A 20,814-nucleotide genomic window follows, 5' to 3' on the forward strand; every position below is an offset into this window, starting at 1 on the left:
TTTTACATTATGTCTGGCAAAAAGAAAACAAACAAACAAAACAGAGTATCTACTTTGTGTTGGAAGAAATAGAGCCAGAATGCTCCTTAGAAGCTAAGATACCACAATTTCTTCTCAGATACTTTGGATATGTTATCAGGAGGGACCAGTCCCTGGAGCAGGACATCGTGCTTGGACATCATTCTCTCCTTAGAATCCTTATTACTTTGGTAGATTAAGTATAGTATTGTATTTGTGCAATGTTACCTATAAATGCTGTTTTATTATTGTCAAAATATATAGCACATGATTTGCCAATTAATATTTTTCGCACGTGCAGTTTAGTGACATGGTTGTTAAGTTGCATTGAGTTGGTCCAGCTCATAGTGACCCACTAATTTGAACTACTGACCTTTCGGTTCAAACCAACCTTGCGGTCCAGTACCTATCCCACAACACCACACCAGGAATACTTTCATTAATGAAATAAAGGAAAACCCTTAGAAGATGGATTAAACAATGGCCACAACAATGTGCTCAAGTTTAGCAAAGATTGTGAGGATGGCATCCCACCAGGCAGTGTTTTGTTCTGTTGTGCATAAAGTTGCTATCAGTCTGGACCCATTTGATGGCCCCTAACAACTCTGTGTGGGTCTTTTGTCCTTTAAATGTATTTCAGTGACATCTACCTTCCAAAGTCCATGTACCCCCAGAACTTTATAAGTCCTGACTCTTAAACCACCAGGATGACTTTTCATTAGTGATTTAATGTCTGAGTCCCAATTTCTTAAACTGTAGAATAGGGATAATGTCTAATTTTCGGGGTTTGTTTGAGAATTAAGTGCTTACATTAATTTATGAAAGTAATGTATATGCTCACTGTTGAAAATTTAAAATGCTTCACAACCCCAGCACTCTGTGGCCCCTCTGTTTTGTCATTTATAGCCTGGTGTGGCATTGTAGGATAAGCACAGGACTGCTAACCACAAAGTCAGCGGTTCAAACCCACCAGCTGCTCCTGGGAAATCCTATATAGGGTCACTATGAGTCAGAACTGACTTGACAGTACTTAACAACAAAATATTCTGTTCAGATCCTACTTAACAATTTTGTTCTTTTAACATTGTATCATAAGCATTTTACCATGCTGTTCCACTCTGTAAATATATTTTCAGTAGCTATGTGATAGTCCAAGGAGCTCTGGTAGTGTAGTGGTTACAAATCGGGCTGCGAACTGCAAGGTCAGCAGTTCAAAACTACCAGCTGTTCTGCGGGAGAAAGAGGAGGCTTTCTGCTCCCGTAAAAATTTACAGCTTTGGAAACCCTGTACAGGGTTGCTATGAGTCGGATCCAACTCCATGGCACATAACCATCAACCAACCATGTGACAGTCCACCATCATTTAATAAACTACTGCCATAGTGTAGATATTTTGCAATATTATAAATAGCATGATACTGAACATTTCAATATTATAAATAACACTATAATAAACATCATTCCCTATTTCAAAGTATGTGTTTAGGAGAATAGACTCAGAAGCAGAATTACTGGGCCAATAGGTAAACATTTTTAAAACCTGTGAAACATGTTATCAGTTTGAACCACTCAGCAGCTCCTCAGGAAAAAGACCCCGCGATCTGCTTCGTTAAAGATTACAATCCTATGGCGCAGCTCTACTTGTCACATAGGATCACTATGAGTCAAGGTTGAATCAACAGCTCTCAGACAGCAACAACCTGAAAGACACCTTGGTGTCCAGTCTTTCCTTAGAATACTTAATCCTCTGGTAGATTAAATATGGTATCTTGGTATGTCACTGTAGGATAAGCACTGGACTGCAAGGTCAGTTTGCACCGCAAGATAAGTGGTTCAAACCCACCAGCTACTCCTTGGATCACTATGAGTGGGTACTGACTGGATGGTTCAACAATGCTGTTAACAACAACAGCATTGTTACGGAATTGCCTATTAATGCTCTTTTATGCTGTCAATATAAAATACATTTCAATCAATGTTTTTCACATGTACAGTTTAGTGACATCAGTTACATTAATCATATGTGACCATTACCAATATTCAATACCAAATTTTTCATCACCATAAACAGAAACTCCTTCCTCCTTCTTTGCCTCCTTTCCCCACAACCACCATAAACTTTGGTGTCCATACATTTGCCCAATTCTAGCTATTTCATATGAGTGAGATCAAAAGATCAAATATTTTGTTTCCCTATAAGACTGACTTCTTTCACTAAGTATAATAGTTTCAAGATTCATCCATATTGTAGTATAGGTACCAGGACTTCATTTCTCTCTGTTGTCGTTATTGTTAAGTGCCACCGAGTTGGTTCTGCCTCATAGCGACCCTGTAAAGGGTTTCTGAGGAGAGGTGGATTTGAACTGATAACTTTGTGGGTAGCAGTACAGTGCTTATTCTATAGCACCATAGCAGGACTCTTCATTTGTCTTCAAGGTTGAACATTAGTTCATTTATTATCTTTTAAATTGTTTGTCTAGAATGTTATATAACTAGTTGCCATGGAGTTGATTCAGAGTTACAGAGTAGAACTGTTTCATTGGGTTTTCTTGGCTGTAATCTTTAGTAGTTCAAACCCACCAGTTGCTCCTGGAAACCCTGTACAGGGTGGATATGAATCGGAAACGACTCAGTGACAACAACAACAGTAATCTTTATGGAGGCAGATCAACAGGTAGATTCCAACCATCATCAACCTATAGGTTGTTGTTAAATGCGGTCCAGTCATAGCCACCCGGTACAGGGTTTTAGAGGACTGCCTGGTGGGTTTGAACTGCCAACCTTGTGGTTAACAGTCCAGTGCTTATCCTACAGCATGGTTAGTGGAGCTCAAACTGCACCACCAGGGACCTAAAATTTTATATAGTAAGGTTATTTATAAAATTTCCCTTCTTTGCTCTTGACCATTAATTAGGTTTAGTTATCGTCAAAACTTGTTATTCTTGTTAAGTGCGGTCGAGTCGGTTCCGACCCATAGTGACCCTGTATGGGGTTTCCGAGGAGCGGCTGATTAGCTTGGAAATTTCTTTTATCCCTTGTTACATAAAGTAAGCTCCGGTTCTCAAACGTAGCAACAGTGGAGCACTGAGGAGCAAGGAGCCCCCAAGTCCAGCCCCACCTTCAAACGCCTTGTTTTCTGTAGGGTGGTACTACTGATAAAGCAGCATTCCTTCTAGCCTAGGGCTCGTCCGTGGTTTGACCAAGGCAGCTGGACTCCAGCGGCTCCAGGTCTCAGTGGGAAGTGCCCCCAAGGCCAAGCAGTGGCGCGTCCCATCCGGCTTATTAAGGAGTCCTGGTGTGGTGCTGTAGGATAAGCAGTCGACCACAAGGTTGGTTTGAACCGCAAGATTGGAGGTTCTAACTCACCAGCCGCTCCTCGGAAACCTTATACAGGATCGCTATGGGCCGGAACCACTCGACGGTACTTAACAACAATAAGCGAGTTTCGGAACTAACTAGAGGACGCCCCTCATTCCTAATAAAACGGCTATCACCTGATGTGGCGCTGCGGTTTTAATGTGCTGGACTGCAAAGTCGGCGCTTCAAGCTCACCAACTACTTCTCGGAAACCCTACATAGGTTGGTTATGGGTCGAAACGGACTCGACGGCACTTAACATCTTCCAAGGCCCAACAGTGGGAAGTGCGTTTTCTTGGAGCACCCTCCTCTCCGTGGGCCTTTAAGGCCTGTATCCAACCGGGTTCGCCGCCCCGGACGCCCCTGTCCAGCGCTGTAGCCCAGCAAGCTCGGACAGTTGACGCGGGGTCCTAGGCACTTGGAAGCTACCCCAAACCCCGCCGCCGTTCTAGAAAGGTGGAAGTGAGAGTGACTCAGAAACCTAAATGCTCCCGCATGAACCAGCACTTCCAAAGCCTCGGGGATCTCTGCCTTTCCATAGCCTCAACCCCCGAGGGAGCGCGTCCAACCCAACGCCCTCCACCCCCACCCCCCGCGCCTCTCCTACACTCCCGGTGTTTCCCGCGTCGCTGCTTCCTGCAGTCCCTTCCCCAAGCGTCTTCAGCCTCCCTTCGGGGGCCCCCTCTCCGGTTTCCCGTGTCCCCTCCCCACCCCTGACCCGGGCTTCCTGAGTCGCCTCACACACACACACACACACACCCCACGCGACGCCCCCTAGTCCAGACTGTCCCTCCCCATCCTAGACTTCCTCAGTCCCCTAACGGAGCTTCTCCTGCCTCTTCCCCGCCCCCTCTCCGTATTGCCGCGTCCCCTCCCCCCCCCGGTTTAAACCTGGAGCCGAGCGCACTGGTAGGTGTGCGCCCCGGGCCGGAGCGAGTAAGGCGCGGCTGCAGTCATTGGCGCAGCTGGAGGAGCGCGGGCTCCGTGGGCACTATGAGACCCGAAGCGGCGGCGGGAGCACAAGAGGCGCGTGGACACCGATGCCACTGCCTGGTGGACGGTCCCGGAAGGCCACTGCCACCGCGTGGGCCCGAGAGGTGAGGATGCGCGGCCGTCGAAGCCGAGTGCTCAGCGAGCGGGATGTTCCGGGCGCCGCTGAGCCCCGAGCCCCGGCATATACCCCGAGCCAAGCCGATACCTTAACTTGAGACCGAGAGAGTCGCAGAATCTTTTCGATTCGGGCGGTACATGGAGAGGAAATGGGCCAGTGCTTCACTTTATGGAAAAAATATATTTCACCGGGCTAGGAAAGCAAACACCAAGACCCGGAACCCCCTAAGCAAGTCTTGCAAGGGGGTCCCCCGAGTTCATGTCACTAGAAAAGTCTTTGCCCTGTTCTGGGGGCTTGACATTCGCTGTTTCTGGCCTCAGGCCTTATTAAGTAGTAAAGTTTAGGATCAGCAGAAGGTCGGCAGTTCAAACCCACCTACTGCTCCGTGGGAACTCTATATAGGGTCGCTATGAGTCGGAATCAACTCTATGGCACTTAACAACAACCGCGATTTGTAAGGAAATCAAATTAGACAGGGAGGTGGGGAATAGGCAACGTCAGTTTCTGAAGGGACTGAGTGGGTGAGGCAGCTGGAGAGAGAAAACAGTTCCCCTCTTATTTGCACCGTAGAACTTTGTAGAGTCAAGACCCTTCAATACTCCCAAGGGGTTGCAGTTAGCACTTGTGGTAGTCGGATCACCACTGCCAGCCACAGGGGGGACTCCTGAATTGAAAAGGGAGATAAATCCCTCAATAATGTGTTTCCTGATAACTATCAAATTTGGGATTTATTCTCAAAGGCAAAGAAATTAAGGCAGAGAAAACCTGTAAGTGTTCTGATGTAGCCACAGGCTCAGACAGAACTTGTAGGAACTTTCTGGATCTGTCAGTGCCTCTAAGGCAGATAATAGAAATGATCAAAACAATAACTCATAAGGTATTTTAAAAGACACTGCAGGAAATACATGACAGTCACTTTATCATGGTCCGTGTCTTCCCAGCTCCACACCTTGGAGACCTTGGAGCCTCACATCTGGAGATGCTGGACAGATGAGAACTGGAAGACAGGTAAGGTGGGCGTTGTAGGTATCAACCAGTCCAGCCAGAAAATGGTACAGTATTTAAAATCAAGGGACTGTGAAAAAAAGCCTCCTCCACCCACTTGGTCATCCAACCCAGGAGTGCTGTCTGGGAGTGGGAGAGGCGTTAATCACACCTGACTCACAGACTGGCTTCCTGCTTTCTTATTGTTTCTTGAAAATTCAAAGGATCTCTTCCATGTTGGGTTTTTTTTCTGTAAATCTGCAGATAAGTGAGGCAGAAAGACAACTGTGGCTACCCCCCCCCATCCCCTCCCCACCTCTTTGAGAAAAGGTAAGTCTACCATTAGGGCTGAGCTGGTGACACAATGCAAATAAGGCAGAGACCTGTCTGAAGTACCCAGAAAGTGTGGGTTAAAAGCCCCACCAACCGTCTGGCCATTTCTGAAGCACTTTCGGCACTGTCTGCAACCACTCCTGGGATAACTCTTGTTGTCTGAGCAAATACACTCAAGCCCAGGGCTTTGTGGGTGAAGATTAATTGCCACCACTATTCTTTTGTTCTTCTGTATTGGTAACACAGTTGCTTTACGCTGAAGTATACTGACTTACTTTCATAGAATTTACTGTTTCTTTGTTATATTTTTAAAAATAAATGGACAACTTTCAAAATGTAGAAGAGTTAGTCTGGGAAGGATCATATATTTAATGTACAGAACAATGTGATATATGGTTTAGCATGTTACGAAAATTCTGGTTCAGGAAAGCAGATCTTTTCTGCCTTTTGATAGTCTGTCGTCTGTATCAAATTAATGTGAAGACTGAGAACTTTAGTAATTACTATGTGCTTTAAAGAAGAAAGGCAATAAAATGTATGGGAAAATTCCATTATTTTTCAATTCCATTTTTGTGAGAACTTTTTGAAGCCCCCTCATATATCAAATTAACAATCTTTTTATTAGCCTTAATTATTCATACATGTAATAAGTAAATACTAAAAATTAATTCCTTCTTTTTGCATTGAAGCTTTCTTCCCTTAAACATAAGATTTAAAAGGTGTTCGGGAGAGAAAGCCATAGGGCAAGAGAGAGGAAATATAGAATTTGTTGTTGCTAGGTGGCGTAGTGGTTACGAATCGAGCTGTGAGCCGCTAGGTCAGCAGTTCGAAACTACCAGCTGTTCCTCGGGAGAAAGATGAGGCGTTCTGCTCCCGTAAAGATTTACAGCCTCGGAAAACCTGTGCAGGGTCGCGATGAGTTGGAACCGACTCCACGGCACTTAACAACAACAACAACAACAACAGGTGCCCTTGAGTCAGTTCCGACTCATAGCGACTTTATGCACAACAGAACAAAACACTGCCCAGTCCTGTGCCAACCCTACAATCATTGTTAGGCTTGGGCCCATTGCTGCTCCCACTGTGCCAAGTTTCTTTTCAATGAAATACATGTGGGGCCTATCAGTTATTTGTAATAATAAAAATACAATAGCACACTTTCTAGTGGAAGATAAGTTTTTCCCCATTTTGATAACAAGGCCATTCATTTGTGAGAAAAATGATTACTTGCCAAAAAGTCTTATTGTTATTAGGTGCTGTTGAGTTGGTTCCAACTCACAGTGACTCTGTGCCCAACAAAATGAAATACTGCGTGGTTCTGTGTTATTCTCAAATTGTTATGTTTGAGCACATTGCTGCTATCACTGTGTCAAGCCATCTTGTTGAGGGGGTCTTCCTCTTTTTCACCAACGCTTCACTTTACCAAGCATGATGTCCTTCTCCAGGGACTGGTTCTTCTTGACAATATGTCCAAAGCACTAGAGATGAAATCTTACCATCCTGACTTCTAAGGAGCCTCTGGCTATACTTTTTCCAAGACAGATTTGTTTGTTCTTCTGGCAGTCCATGGTACTTTCAATATTCTTCTCCAACACCACAGTTCAAATGCATCATTTCTTTTATGACCTATCCCCCTCTGTGCAGCGAGGGAATGCTTTTTGCTCAATAGTGACTTCCTCCCAGCAGGCTACTTCATACTTTCCTGCACATCTGAACTTGGCCCTGAGCAGTGGGGTCTCCCCACCTTCCACCGTCCCCACTAGGTATTCCAGCACCCCTGGAGAGCTGTCTCTCTCCTCTACCTGAGAAAAACAATGATAGTATAAATCCTCTTGGGAGCCTTTGTGGCATACTGGGTTATGAAGTAGACTCAGAGGAAGAAAGATGAAGCTTTCTGTTCCTGTAGAGATTTACAGTCTCACTATAGAGTGATGAGAATCAATTCAATGTCATAGAGCAACAACAAATCCACCCTCTGTTGCATTTCCTTCTGGGTGGTTTACTGGACCTGCAAGGGTGGTGATTTTCCTAGAAGATGTCAGGCCAGCTTCTTCTATAGGACCTGTCCTCACATGTTCCAGGCTACCCACGCCTTAGCCTTAGGCCATGAGAGCAAGACCTTATTGACTGTCTCAGCTGGCATCCGGAGCATGGTGGCTCTATACAATAAGCACTCAACTGGGAATCCTACAAGGTCCGTGGTTTGAGCTCACCATCCCCTCTGCAGGAGAAAGGTAAGGCTTTCTGTTCTCACAAAGATGTGCAGCCTCAGAAACTCTACAGAGTTGGAACAACTATTGGTATCTATTCTCTCACTATTAAAAATAGACACACACAGTGTATCTTAAACACAGTGCTTACCCTGCCAGAGGTAAGCAATTGGCTGTTAACCTAAAGATTGGATGTTCAAATCCACTCAGAGACTCTAAGGAAGAATGAACTGACAACCTACTTTTGGAAAGATTACAGTTAAGGGAATCCTTTGGAGCAGTTCTACTCTGTATGGTTCTGGCATGAGTCTGCCTAACTTCATGGCAACGAGTTTGGTTTTTTGTTTTACTTTATATGCATTTTTATTCCCTTTTAGTTATCCAGTCATGACTATTTAGATATCTCTGCCATCAGTAAAGGATTTTTAATAAGATCTTTTGGAAAATAATTAGGTAGCCAGTACCACAAAGGTTTAAGTGGTCTGTGCATGTGGTGATATATGCATAACAAAACTTGCCATTTAAACCATTTTCTGTGTACAGCACCAAGTTTTTAAAGTATATATACATTTCACAGGGTAAAGGAGCTCTGGTAGCGTAGTGATTACAAATCAGGCTGCGAACCACAAGGTCAGCAGTTCGAAACTACCAGCTGTTTTGCGGGAGAACGATGAGGCTTTCTGCTCCCGTAAAGATTTACAGCCTCGGAAACCCTGTGCAGGGTCACTATGAGTCGGAACCGACTCCAAGGCACATAACAACAACAACAACAAAGTTAGGAGTCTCTAGGTGAGTCAACTGTAGTATTAACTGAAAGGTGGACAGTTCCAACCCAGACAGAGGCTCTTTGAAAGGCAGACCTGGACATCTGAAAGGCCATATCCCTAAAAACCCTAAGGAGCTCTTCTACTCCGCACATGTGGAGTCGCCGTGAGTTTGAATTGATTCTGCTGCATCTAATAACAACAAAAATTTTAAGGAAGCTATTTTTACTTTGTGCCCCTAACACTACCTTTTAGTGCTCACCATGTTTGCATTGTAGTGTTAGACCCTATGCCATCACAGGGCGTAAAACTACCTTTAGCAGTACTGTTAGACATGCAAAAGCTAGACAGTGAATAAGGGAGACCATAGAAGAACTGATGTTTTTCAGTTATGGTGTTGGAGGAAAATATTTTAAGTACCACAGGCTGCCAAAAGAACCAACAGATCTATGTTGGAAGAAGTACAGCCAGGGTGCTCCTTGGAGGCCAGGATGGCCAAACTTCGTCTCTCATACTTCAGACATATTGTCAGGAGGGATCAGTCGCTGGAGAAGGAGAGTCAGAAAAAAAGAGGAAGACCCCCAGCGAGATAAATTGGCAAAATGGCAGCATCAATGGGCTCAAGGTGTGGCAACCATTGTGAGATTGGCCTAGGACTGGGCAGTGTTTTGTTCTGTTGTACATAGGGTCACTATGAGTCGGTACCAACTCAATGGCACCTAACAACAACAGCAAGCAGTACAGGATTGCCTGTGGTAGAGTGAACGTGAGCAATTAGGGATGCTTTATCATTACATGCAGGAGCCCTGGTAGTGCTGTGGGTTAAGTATGGGACTGCTAACCAGAAAGTTGTGGTTTGAATCCACCCACCAGCTGCTCTTCTGGAGAAAGCTGAGGCAGTCTGCTTCCATAAAGATGTAAGTCTGGGAAATCATGTAGGGCAGTTCTATTCTGTCCTGTAGGGTTTCTGTGAGTCAGAATTGACTGGACAGCAGTGGGTTGGGTTTGGCTTTCTGTTGATTATTACATGTACACGGTTTAACATAGAAATAGATTCCTATAGCAACCTTCACTATAGAAAAGACTTTGTTCCAAAGATCTCATTTTTCTTCCCTTAGCTCACCACAGTTTGCTTTAAAAAATGTATCTTCAGAGGCTCCTATAGGTTAGTTTGCTCACAAAGATCATACATACATATGTCAGTGCACATGGAAAAAGTACAGCTAGAATGCTCCATAGAAGCAAGAAAGGCAAGAATTAGTCTTGTGCTGGACAGGTTTGAACCTTCCACCTTTCAGTGAGCAGCCAAAGCTTACGCATTACGATACCAGGCTCTTTGTTCAGCATCATAGCAGCATGCTAACTGAAAAGTGGAAGATTCAAATCTACCTAGCAGCTCCAAAGGAGAAAAGATTTGGAGATCTGTTGGGTACAGTGACATGGGTCATTCATACACACAGAGGTCCCGTGCAAGCTAGAATGACAAAGTGGTCACACACACACACACACATATATATATATACACACACATGTAGTTCCCCGGAAAGGTAGAATGATGAAATGGTCATAAATACATACACACACACACATCACACATGTAGATCCCCTGCAGGGGATAATGACATGATGGTCATATGTACTTTCATACAGACATACATGCATGCAGGTCCCCTTCAGGATGGAACAACATGGTGATTGCTGGTGATAAACTGTCCAAGGAGCCCTTTCTGTCATGTTATAACTGGGTTGGTCCCATTTCTGATCTGGTTCCCATCACACTCCAAGAAATCAAAGAGCTCACAGTTCTGATCCATTGCAGCACACTTTGAAGTCATTCCAGAATGATCCTTAGTACCCAAGATACACTACTCCTCACTTTCCTCAGTAACTAAAGCTTTGGAAGACCTGCTTTGTTGTTTGTTGTGAAGAGCCATCAAATCAATTCTGACTCATTTATATAAGGTTTCCAAGGAGTGGCTGGTGTGTTTGAAATGCCAGCATTGTGGTTAGTAGTCCGTCCAGTGCTTATTCTATAGTACCACACCAGAACTGAGATCAAATGATACTCTTGGTTGCTCCTCTGCACCTCAGAGAACCTGGTTACACTTTTAGCCAAATCTGTTCAGGTTCAGTATCCTCAAGAGTTTGCACAGAATGAGCTCATCCCTGGCCAGGTTGTATGGTTTATGTGATGGTCCTTTCGCCTTCCTGTGCTCATCCTGCCTAGTATGATCACAGGATCTCATGCTACTTGAGGCCTTGTCTTCATGATTATTGCCCTTCACTGCCTGGTGCTCAGACCAACTTCCCTTTCCTCTACTTCTGAGATTCTAGTGCTCACGGGACTTTGGGATACTACTGAAATGTAGTTGGGATAAGTCTTTCCATTTTCTTGCCATTGCTGTTATTCCCGCTGTTAACTGTTGTCAAGCCAGTCGCCCACTCACAGCAACCCCATGCACCACAGAATGAAATGCTGCTCCATTCTGCACCATCCTATGATCACTTGTGGATTGGACCATTGAGATCCATAGGGTTTTTCATTGGATGATTTTCAGTGAGTTCACCAGACCTTTCTTCTTAGTCTGGAAGCTCTGCTGAAACCTGTTCAGCATCGTTGTTGTGTGCTGTTGAGTCCATTCCGACATATAGAAATCCTTTATGACAAAACAGACCTGTGTCATATGGTTTCCTAGGTTATAATCCTTGTGAGAACAGATCTCCAAATCTTTTCTTCTTTGGAGCTGCTAGGTAGATTTCAATCTTCCACTTTTCAGTTAGCATACTGTATTTTTTGATCTTCATCAGCAGGTGATTCAAGTCCTCTTTGCTGTCAGCAAGCACTGTTGAGTCATCTGCATATTGCAGATTGTTAGTGAGCCTTCCTCCAATCCTGATGCTGCATTCTTCGTATAGTCCAGTTTCTGGGATTATGTGTTAAGCATACAAATTGAATAAGTATGGTGAAAGACTATAACTCTTACACATCTTCTGATTAAAAATCATGTAGTATTCCCTTGATTTGTTCAAATGACTGCCTCTTGGTCTATGTATAGAGTTTGCACAGTTAAATTATTTGCATAGTGTGTAGTTATTTGCATACACGTATATCTCTCTAACTGAAGGACTGTGCCACACTCACCTATCTGCTGTGGAATGTCTCTTAATGCCTGAGACATTGAAAAGACAACAAGAATGGAAGGGAAGCTTATAAAGTACTGTTCAGATTGTAAACAGTCTCTAAAATTAGTACTGATACTGAAAATTACAGACTACTTCAAAACTCTTTTTTAAAACTCCTCAAGGTGATTCCTTTGTGTTGCTGTTTGGCTGTATCTGAGTTTATACGTGTCTGTCTTTACAGCTTGAGCCTGGGGGTGACCAACAAACTTTTGGATCGAAGGGGGCCTTTGGGTTTCAGCATCCTGTAAGGTAATGTATGATTTCATAGACAATTTTCTTTTACTGTAAATATTTAGTAGCTTCAACTGTCTGTGTTTTTAACAACATGGGAAATAATTCAGCATGTTCTATGATGTTATTTAATTTTCTTATTCCAAGGAATATTTTGTTGGATTTCTGGAATCCATTCATTTATTCACTGATTCAGAATTTCAACTGCAAGTTGAAATTGGTTGGTCTCTTTTATCTGTATACCTTTTGTTTATACCTCCCATTGTATATTATGCCCTGTGTTAAGTTTAATTGTATATGAATCGTACATGCATATGTAATTATTTATTTACATTTTTAGCTACATTTGTATTTTTCTCAAGCTAACATATTACGAAGCACAAAAAAAACCAAAGTACACACAAAAAAACTGTTATTGAGTCAATTCCAACTCATGGAGACTCCGTATGTGTCCGAGTAGAACCTGTGCTTCACAGAGTTTTCAGTGGCTGAGTCTTTGGGAAAAGATTGCCAGGTCTTTCTTCTGTGACACCTCTGGGAGGACTCCAACCTTTCTTTTAACAGCTGAGTAATGTAATTTTTGCACCAGTTGCATAAGGGTTCATGGACCTTTAAAAAATATGTATTGAATATCTGGTACATCTGTGTTAGATACCTGGCACTAGATTTTTACTTACAATTTGGTCTTCTCTTAATGCATTCAAAAGTATTCACTTTTGTTAAAACGGTATCACTGTTACTTCTTTATAAAATGAAGGTAAAAGTAATAAGTACTTCACAGGTTTATTTCAAGGTGTTAATGAGCTAATATATATAAAATGCTTAGGACACTGCCCAACACATAATAAGTATTATATGTTGTTGTTGTTAAGTGCCATCGAGTCAGTTCCGACTCACAATGACCCTGTATAGGCTTTCTAAGGACAGATTTGTGAGTTTGAACCACCAACCTTGCGGTTCAAACCAACCTTGAGATGGAGTGCTTATCCTATGATGCCACACCAGGACTTCAAGTATTATATATAAGCATTCATTATTATTATCTTAATGATGATGATTTTTTTTTTTTTTTCTCATTGTTTGGCTGAAATGGCCAGGAGGGTGAGTTCAGTTTCAGGCTGGAAGTCTAAGGGCCACAGTTTCGGAGGTCTCTATCTGACCAGTCAGCCTAGTCTTTTGATGATTTTGAGTTTTGTCCCACATTTCCCCCGATGCTACCCCGGACCTTCTGATATGATCCCTGTCATACTGGTGGGTAATAGTAACCAGGCACTATCCAGTTCTTCTGGTCTCAGCGTCATGGAGGCTAGGGCTCACATGATCCGGTAGTCCAAACTGCTTCCATGTGTCTTTAATTTGCTTCACTTTTCTTTGCTCCAAACCAGGAGATACCAGTAGTTGTACCTCATGATTATTGTCGTTATTAACCTCCATTGAATACTTTGTGCATTAATGGTCATTCAATAGAATCAACATGTTTCCTCTTTTATTATTTAAGTGTAAACTATATTCATACTTAAGGAACTCTGGAAGCATAGTGGTTACAAATCGGACAACTAAACCCGGTCAGCAGTTCAAAACTACCAGCTGTTCCGCGGGAGAAAGATGAGGCTTTCTGCTTCTGTAAAGATTTACAGCCTCAGAAACCCTGTACAGGGTCACTATGAGTCGGAACCAGCTCCACAGCACATAACCACCACCACCACCATATTCATACTTGCATGCAAAGAGTGTTTTGTACAATTGGGAAAATAAAAATACAGATTCCTGGACAGTACCTGCAGACGTTCTGGTTCGCTTGTTCTAAGTACAAGCATGTGGATCTTGAAGGACTCTCCAGGTGATCCAAATGTGCAGCCATGCTTGAGAACCTCCACCCTACTTCCTGCCCTGTAAATATTCACCTGCACCACCTACCTATGGGCTTGCCATGGTGCCACTCTGCTTTCCATGTTTTGACTGGCTGAGAATGTGGTGACCATGTGAGCTGCATTCACATAACTGGATTGAAAATTGAGTACTTAACTCTATTTTATCTTTTTTTTTAATGGAAAATTTCAAACAGGCACAAAAGTGGAGACAATAGTAAAATGAACCTCGTATCCATCAGCTAACCTTACTAATTATCAACATACTTCTGATTTTTCCTTCCAATTTTTTTTGTTAGAATATTTAAAGCAAATTAGGCATAAGTGCCTAATAGTTTATTCTTTCTGTTGTGGTGAAAATATACACAAAATATATGTTCTTTCAATATCAATTCAGAGACATTGATTGCATTCTTTAACTTGTGCAACTATTTTTGCCTTCCTTTCCCAAATCATTCCATTACCATTAATATAAACCAACTGATCCCTGAGCAAAAACTGCCCCTTTCTTCCTCCTTCTCGTCTGTGGTGGTGGTAGTGGTGGTTATGTGCCATGGAGTCGGTTCCAACTCAGTGACCCTGTATAGGATTTCCAAGGCTGTAAATCTTTACAGGAGCAGAAAGCCTCATCTTTCTCCCTCGAAGTGGCTCGTAGACTCAAACTGCTAACATTGCAGTTAGCAGCCCAAAGCATAACCACTACGTAGCCAGGACTCCTCCTTCCCACTCGTGGGAACCACAACACTTTTTGGTATCTATGTTGTTATTGTTACTAGGTGCCATCGAGTCGGTACCAACTCATATCATAGCAACCTTATGCACAGCAGAATGATACACTGCATATATCATATACTTGAGACTGTACGGTATTTGTTCTTTTGTAACTGATTTCTTTCACTCAGCATCATGTTTTCAAGTCCATCATGTAGTGGCATGCATCAGGACTTCATTTCTACTTACGGCTAAGTAGTATTCCATTGTGTGTATGTACCACATTTTATTTATCCATTCATTTGTTGATGGATGTTTCTATTGGTCCCACCTTTTGGCCATTGTGAAAATTCAATGAACGTTGATTGATATACAGGTTTGCATTCCTGCCTTCACATTTTCTGGGTATATACCTAGGATTGGGATTGCTGTTGTGATGTGCCTTCGAGTCCGCTCTGACTCATAGAGACCTTATATAGGGTTTCTGAAGAGTGAATAATGGATTGGGGTTACTGAGTCATAAATGCCCAATTTTTGACCTGGCAAAAAAACTAAACCATGCTTGACTTCCTGCCTTAGGTGTATATATATATATACAGTAGAGATACTCAGCTGTGCCACTTCTTATTGTGGGGACTTTGCTGAATATTATAGGATGTTCAGGAACATCACTGGCCTCTACCTACTCAATATCTGGAAGCTTACCCCCAGTGTGACAACCAAAAATGTTGCCAGCCACTACCAAATGTCCACTAGGAGGCAAAATACCTCCACTGGTTGAGGACCATTGTTGTTGTTAAGTGCCGTCAAGTCGATTCCTACCCATAGTGACCCTGTATAGTGTTTCCAAGGAGCAGCGGGTGAGCTTGAATCACAGACCTTGCAGTTCAAACAACTTTGCAGTCTGACGCATTAGCCCACAGCGCCACACCAAGACTCCTGGGGACCATTGTTGTTGTTGTCGTTAAGTGCCGTCGAGTTGGTTCCGACCCATAGTGACCCTGAACAGGATTTCCAAGGCTGTAAATCTTTACAGGAGCAGAAAGCCTCATCTTTCTCCCATGGAGCAGCTGGTAGTTTCGAACTGCTGACCTTGTGGTTCGCAGCCCGATTCATAACCACTATGCTACCAGAGCACCTTCCTGGGGACCATTAGCCTATTAGAAACTTTAAGAAGTTAAATATAGGAAAGTTTTTTTGTTTTTTGTTTTTTTTAGAGAGCCAGTCTAAGCTTTATTCACAATAAGCCAGCAGTCTGGAGGATGGGAGAATAATTTCTCAAGACCGTCCTGTTCATTATTAAGAGCAGGCACATTATATAGGGTAAGTTACCTTGGGATGTACACTTAATCTATTTTAACATCAAGATAGTATTCTTTGGGAAAAGGAAACAATAAATCAATAAACTTCCTCGAACATTCTGCCTTTAGGGCCTCGGCTACTTAATTCCTGAGATAACTATCTGGGTGGGTTTAAGTACTTCCTATTCTCCTTGTCCAGTTCTCCTTCTAGGACCCTAAGGTTACCTTAGCTAATTATAAACTTCCTCATTTGCAGGGTCCTTATTTGAGACTTAATGACTAAGCCGACTCCATTTTGTTTGTTGTTGTTGTTAAGTGCTGTTAAGTCGATTCCAACCCCTAACAACCCTGTATAGGGTTTCCAAGGAGCACCTGGTAAGCTTGAACCTCCGACTTTGCAGTTCAAATGACTTTGCAGTCTGATGCATTAGCCCATAGCACCACACCAGGACTCCCCATTTTGTTTAGGTCAGCATAAATATAGGGAAGTTTTATACAGGGTATTTTTCTCTCCTCTTGTCCTCCAATCCTAGAAGAGGGATATTTAAATCAATTTTGCAAATAAGTGGCGGTGGTGGTTGTGTGCAAGTTGGTTCTGACTCTTAGCAACCCGATTTAAGGATTCCAAGGGAGCAGAAAGCCTCATTTTTTTTTCCTGCAGAGCAACTGGTAGATTTGAACTACTGACCTTTTGGTTAGCAGCCCAGCTACCAGGGTTCCTTTACAAATAAGTAGCGATCAATTAATAAACTTCACTTCCTCAGAAGACAACAGGGGAAAATGTAATTGAATAAATAAGTGAAACTGTAAGGATAAGAGATTATGGTGAACCAGTTGGGCAGATGAATATTTTAAATACTATTCATACATAACTAGAATCCTAAATTCCACAGAGTCTGGAATTTAGGGGCTATCCATTTTTTTATGGAGTCCTGGTATGGCACTGTAGAATATAGTATTGGATCTAAAGGTCAGTTTGAACCATAAGGTTGGCGGTACAAACTCACCAGCCATTCCTGGGAAATCCTATACAGGAGGCTATGAGGCAGAACTGACTCAATGGCAGCTAACAACAACAGCAACTTTTTTAAAAACTAAAATCCCCTCTCCCTACACACCTTTTTATTTTTTTAAAAAAGCAGGATTTTTCATATAAAGCTTGTATTCTGGCAATCAGGCACGCACCCCTCCAGCCACCCTAGGTCAAAGTTTCCGTGTTAAGTGTATTCCAGAACCCCAAGGGTTATAGCTTTTCTCATCTTTGTGAGGGTGAAAATGTGGGTGAGGGGAGCAGAAAGAAGAGGTATGACACCATAGGAAAAGCACTCAACCCCAAGGTCAGTTTGAACCACCAGATCGGCAGTTCAAACTTATCAGCCACTCCTCGGAAACCCTATACAGGGTCACTGTGAGTCAGAAACAGCTGGACAGCAATTCACAGCAACAACACCCCAAATATAGCGTACATTATCCAAGATGAATGAGACCACTGAGGTTCAGTGATGGAATCTTCACTTCCCAGGCAGGTTACATTTGTGGCCAGGTCACCTAGTACCTAGCTAGCTACCACCCTTCTATCACTGAGGGCTTCTATGTTGCTATGATGCTGAACAAGTTTCAGTGGAGCATCCAGACTAATATGGACTAGAAAGAAAGACCTGGCAATCTCCTTCTGAAAGTGAACCAGTGGAAACCCTACGGATCACAAACATTCAATCTACAATGGATCCTGAAAATGGAACAGGACTAGGTAGCATTTCATGGCACGAGGGGTTGTCCTGAGTCGGACTGACTCAAGAAACAATGCAACATGAGTCTGCTCTTCCATTTGATCCAAGTGAGCCTCTTAATCTTGGAACTCAATATTTTCCATTTCCTTCTACCTTTTTCCTGTGCCAGTCCAAACTGATTTGCTCACACAGGCTAAGGTCTGTTTTTGAACCCATGTGGGGATGTGCTATCAGGTTTCTGGATCTTGGTGTCTACTAATGCTGTGGTGATTTTTTTTTTTTTTTTTACTTTAACAACTAGAAATTTATTTTCTCCTATATTTTTTAAATGTTTTATTGTGAATTATGTGATAGTTTACATGAGAGAACCTCAGTTCCATATTCATTCCATCACATAGCATTACATTGCCATGGTTCCAATCCCCTCCATGCCTCGTCTTCCTACCAAAGGGCATATCTTAGAAGCCCGTGCTCTACCCTCCCCCGTCCCCCCTCAGTCTTCGTCCCACAGTTCCTCTCCCTCTCTGGATCCAAAGTCCCCAGCTGCTTCATCCCTCTTGTCATCATCTCTGTCTCCATCTCAGACATCCCTGGTTATCTGGGTGGGGTCCCGTTCTCGGCTCTTATCCGTTGGTGGTCCCAGAGACCTTCTGGTGATTTTTTAAAAACAACAGAAATTACTGTATGCAGTGAGGGCAAAATTAGAGAGTTCGTTGCTTCTGGGGTCAAGGACTCCCTAGGAATTTAAGATAATTTTCAAGTTCATTAATGGTGTATTTGTTTCTTAAATATTAGACTTTATTTACCCATTTCAAAGTGCCAAGAATATCTGCAGAGTTCCGGGGAGAAAGTGCTGGCCAGTTTCCCAGTGCAAGCCACAATTCACTTCTACAATGATGGGTCTGATTCAGACGATGAAGAAGGAGAGGAAGAGATGGAGGAGCCTTCTGCACTTCATTGCCAGGAGGCAGAAGACCGTGTAGGAAGTGATCCAGGGGGGAAGTGCAGGGAGCTTTTGATGCACCAAAAAGAGAGATGCCAAGGGAGCAGAGGCCTCCATGGGAAAGATCTGCTGTCCCTTGGTGACACTTCAGGGAAAGTTGAGTCCTTCTCACCCAAATAAATCATTAATGGTGTCTTTCTCCCAACCCTGTTCTGCTCTGGGATCCACCTCCGCATGTCCTCTTGGGAACAGCCCAGCCAAGACCCTTTGAAAGTTCTGTTGGGTTGATCAGTGTGCCATTCACAAGTAAAAGAACTCAGCACTTACTTTTCTTTGTCCTTTCAACTGTTCTTTAGGACAAAGAGAAGGTTTGTGTCAACATGGATTGTAATTAGGGTCAGCTTTCATGCAGAACTGATGCTCAGAAGATCAAATTACAAATCATTTCTACATATATTCGCTACATGAGTAAGCGCTTGGCTGCTGGCCAAAGGGTCAGTGGTTTGAACCCACCAGCCATTCCTTGGAGGTCTGCTCTCATCAAGATTTCAACCTAGGAAAAACCCAATGAGGCAGTTCTACTCTGTAACATATGGGGTCACCTTGAGTAGGATTTGACCCAACAGCAACAGGTGTAGAACTGTACCTCTCACTTAATCTAATCTGAACTCATTCTTTACTTATTCCTACTTATGTACAAATGATTTAGATATTACCCAAGAGTTGATGGGGCCCATGAATGGCATGCTGAAGAAAAGAAATTATGGGGGATGGGGGTGGCATGGTGGGAGTTTCTGAACCCTTTTCTGAACAGTTTCTACTGTAAGAGTAATAGAAATAAAAAGATATGGATTTCTAGGGTGCAGTTCCCAATAAAAATGTATATGCTCATTGTATAAGGGCTGCATGTGTGTAAATATAGAGGAGAAAATGAGCACTTCATAGCTTGGGGCTTGCTACTTAAGTAGAATAAAACTTGTTTTCCATTAAAGTGCCTAATGTAAAAATATTTTTAGTTTTTATACTTTTAATAACTAAATGTGTGTATTTCTCAACGTTTTCTGAATTAACTCTCTTACATATGACAGCCTTTTTGTACATAGTTTGTACTTGAAATAAATATTTTGAAAGAAAAAAAAGTTTGATAATCATCTTTCTTGTTTTTCTATTTTAATTTCTGCTTTAACTATTTTTTTTAGTTTGTGAAGAATTTCTATGTATTTTAACTCTTTCATTTTAACATCTATTTTTATAATGCAGACAATGTACAAAAAAGTAAACAAAATGGTTATTAATCTCAATGCCCAAATAACTCATTTATATCTTTAAAAATAGAAATATGTTTTAGTTATTTGGTGACGGTGGTGGTATGCCATCAAGTCGGTTCTGACTCATAGTACCCCTGTATAGGGTTTTCATGGCTGTAAATCTTTATGGGATCAGAAAGCCTCATCTTTCTCCCACTAATATAACTTATCTAGTGCTGATGTGGCATTGTGGCAGAAAGCCTCATCTTTCTACTGCGGAGCAGCTTCTGGTTTCGAACTGCTGGCCTTAAGGTTCGCAGCCCGATTCGTAACCATTACACTACCAGAGTTCCCTATACAAGGTCGTTATTAGTCTGAACAGACTCCACGGCACTTAACAACAACAGTGCTGATATATCAGAAATACCATCAGTGGCTGCCTTTAACTAACAAATTTATTTTCTCACTGTTTTAGGAGGCTAGAAGTTCGAAATCAGGGTGCCGGCTATAGCGGAAGGCTTTCTCTCTGTCTGATCTGGGAAAAAAGCTATCTCTACTCAGCTAAGGAGCTCTGGTAGCATAGTGGTTACAAATCGGACTGCTAACTTCAAGGTCACGCTGTTCAAAACTGCCAGCCGTTCCACGGGAGAAAGATGAGGCTTTCTGCTCCCATAAAGATTTACAGCCTCAGAAACCCTGTACAGGATCATTATGAGTCGGAACTGACTCTACGGTACTTAACAACAACAATTAAGCTTTTATTCCTAGAATAATCACCTAGAATGAAGCTTGGCAATCATGTGGCATGTATCTTCTCTATTTG

At 42.6% G+C, this 20,814-nt stretch overlaps 1 protein-coding gene across 1 annotated transcript; it reads left to right on the forward strand.

Moving 5' to 3' along the window:
- The first annotated feature begins 4,368 nt into the window (after window positions 1-4,368).
- RIPPLY3 (ripply transcriptional repressor 3) lies at window positions 4,369-18,924 on the forward strand. Its single transcript, XM_006862607.1, has 4 exons — window positions 4,369-4,472; window positions 5,428-5,494; window positions 12,142-12,209; window positions 18,597-18,924. Exons 1-4 carry the CDS (start codon window positions 4,369-4,371, stop codon window positions 18,922-18,924), a joined length of 567 nt encoding a protein of 188 aa, XP_006862669.1.
- The last annotated feature ends 1,890 nt before the right edge of the window (window positions 18,925-20,814 follow it).

This window comes from Chrysochloris asiatica, unplaced genomic scaffold (assembly GCF_000296735.1).
Source record: "Chrysochloris asiatica unplaced genomic scaffold, ChrAsi1.0 scaffold00049, whole genome shotgun sequence".
In the NCBI taxonomy this organism is placed as follows: Eukaryota; Metazoa; Chordata; class Mammalia; order Afrosoricida; family Chrysochloridae; genus Chrysochloris; species Chrysochloris asiatica.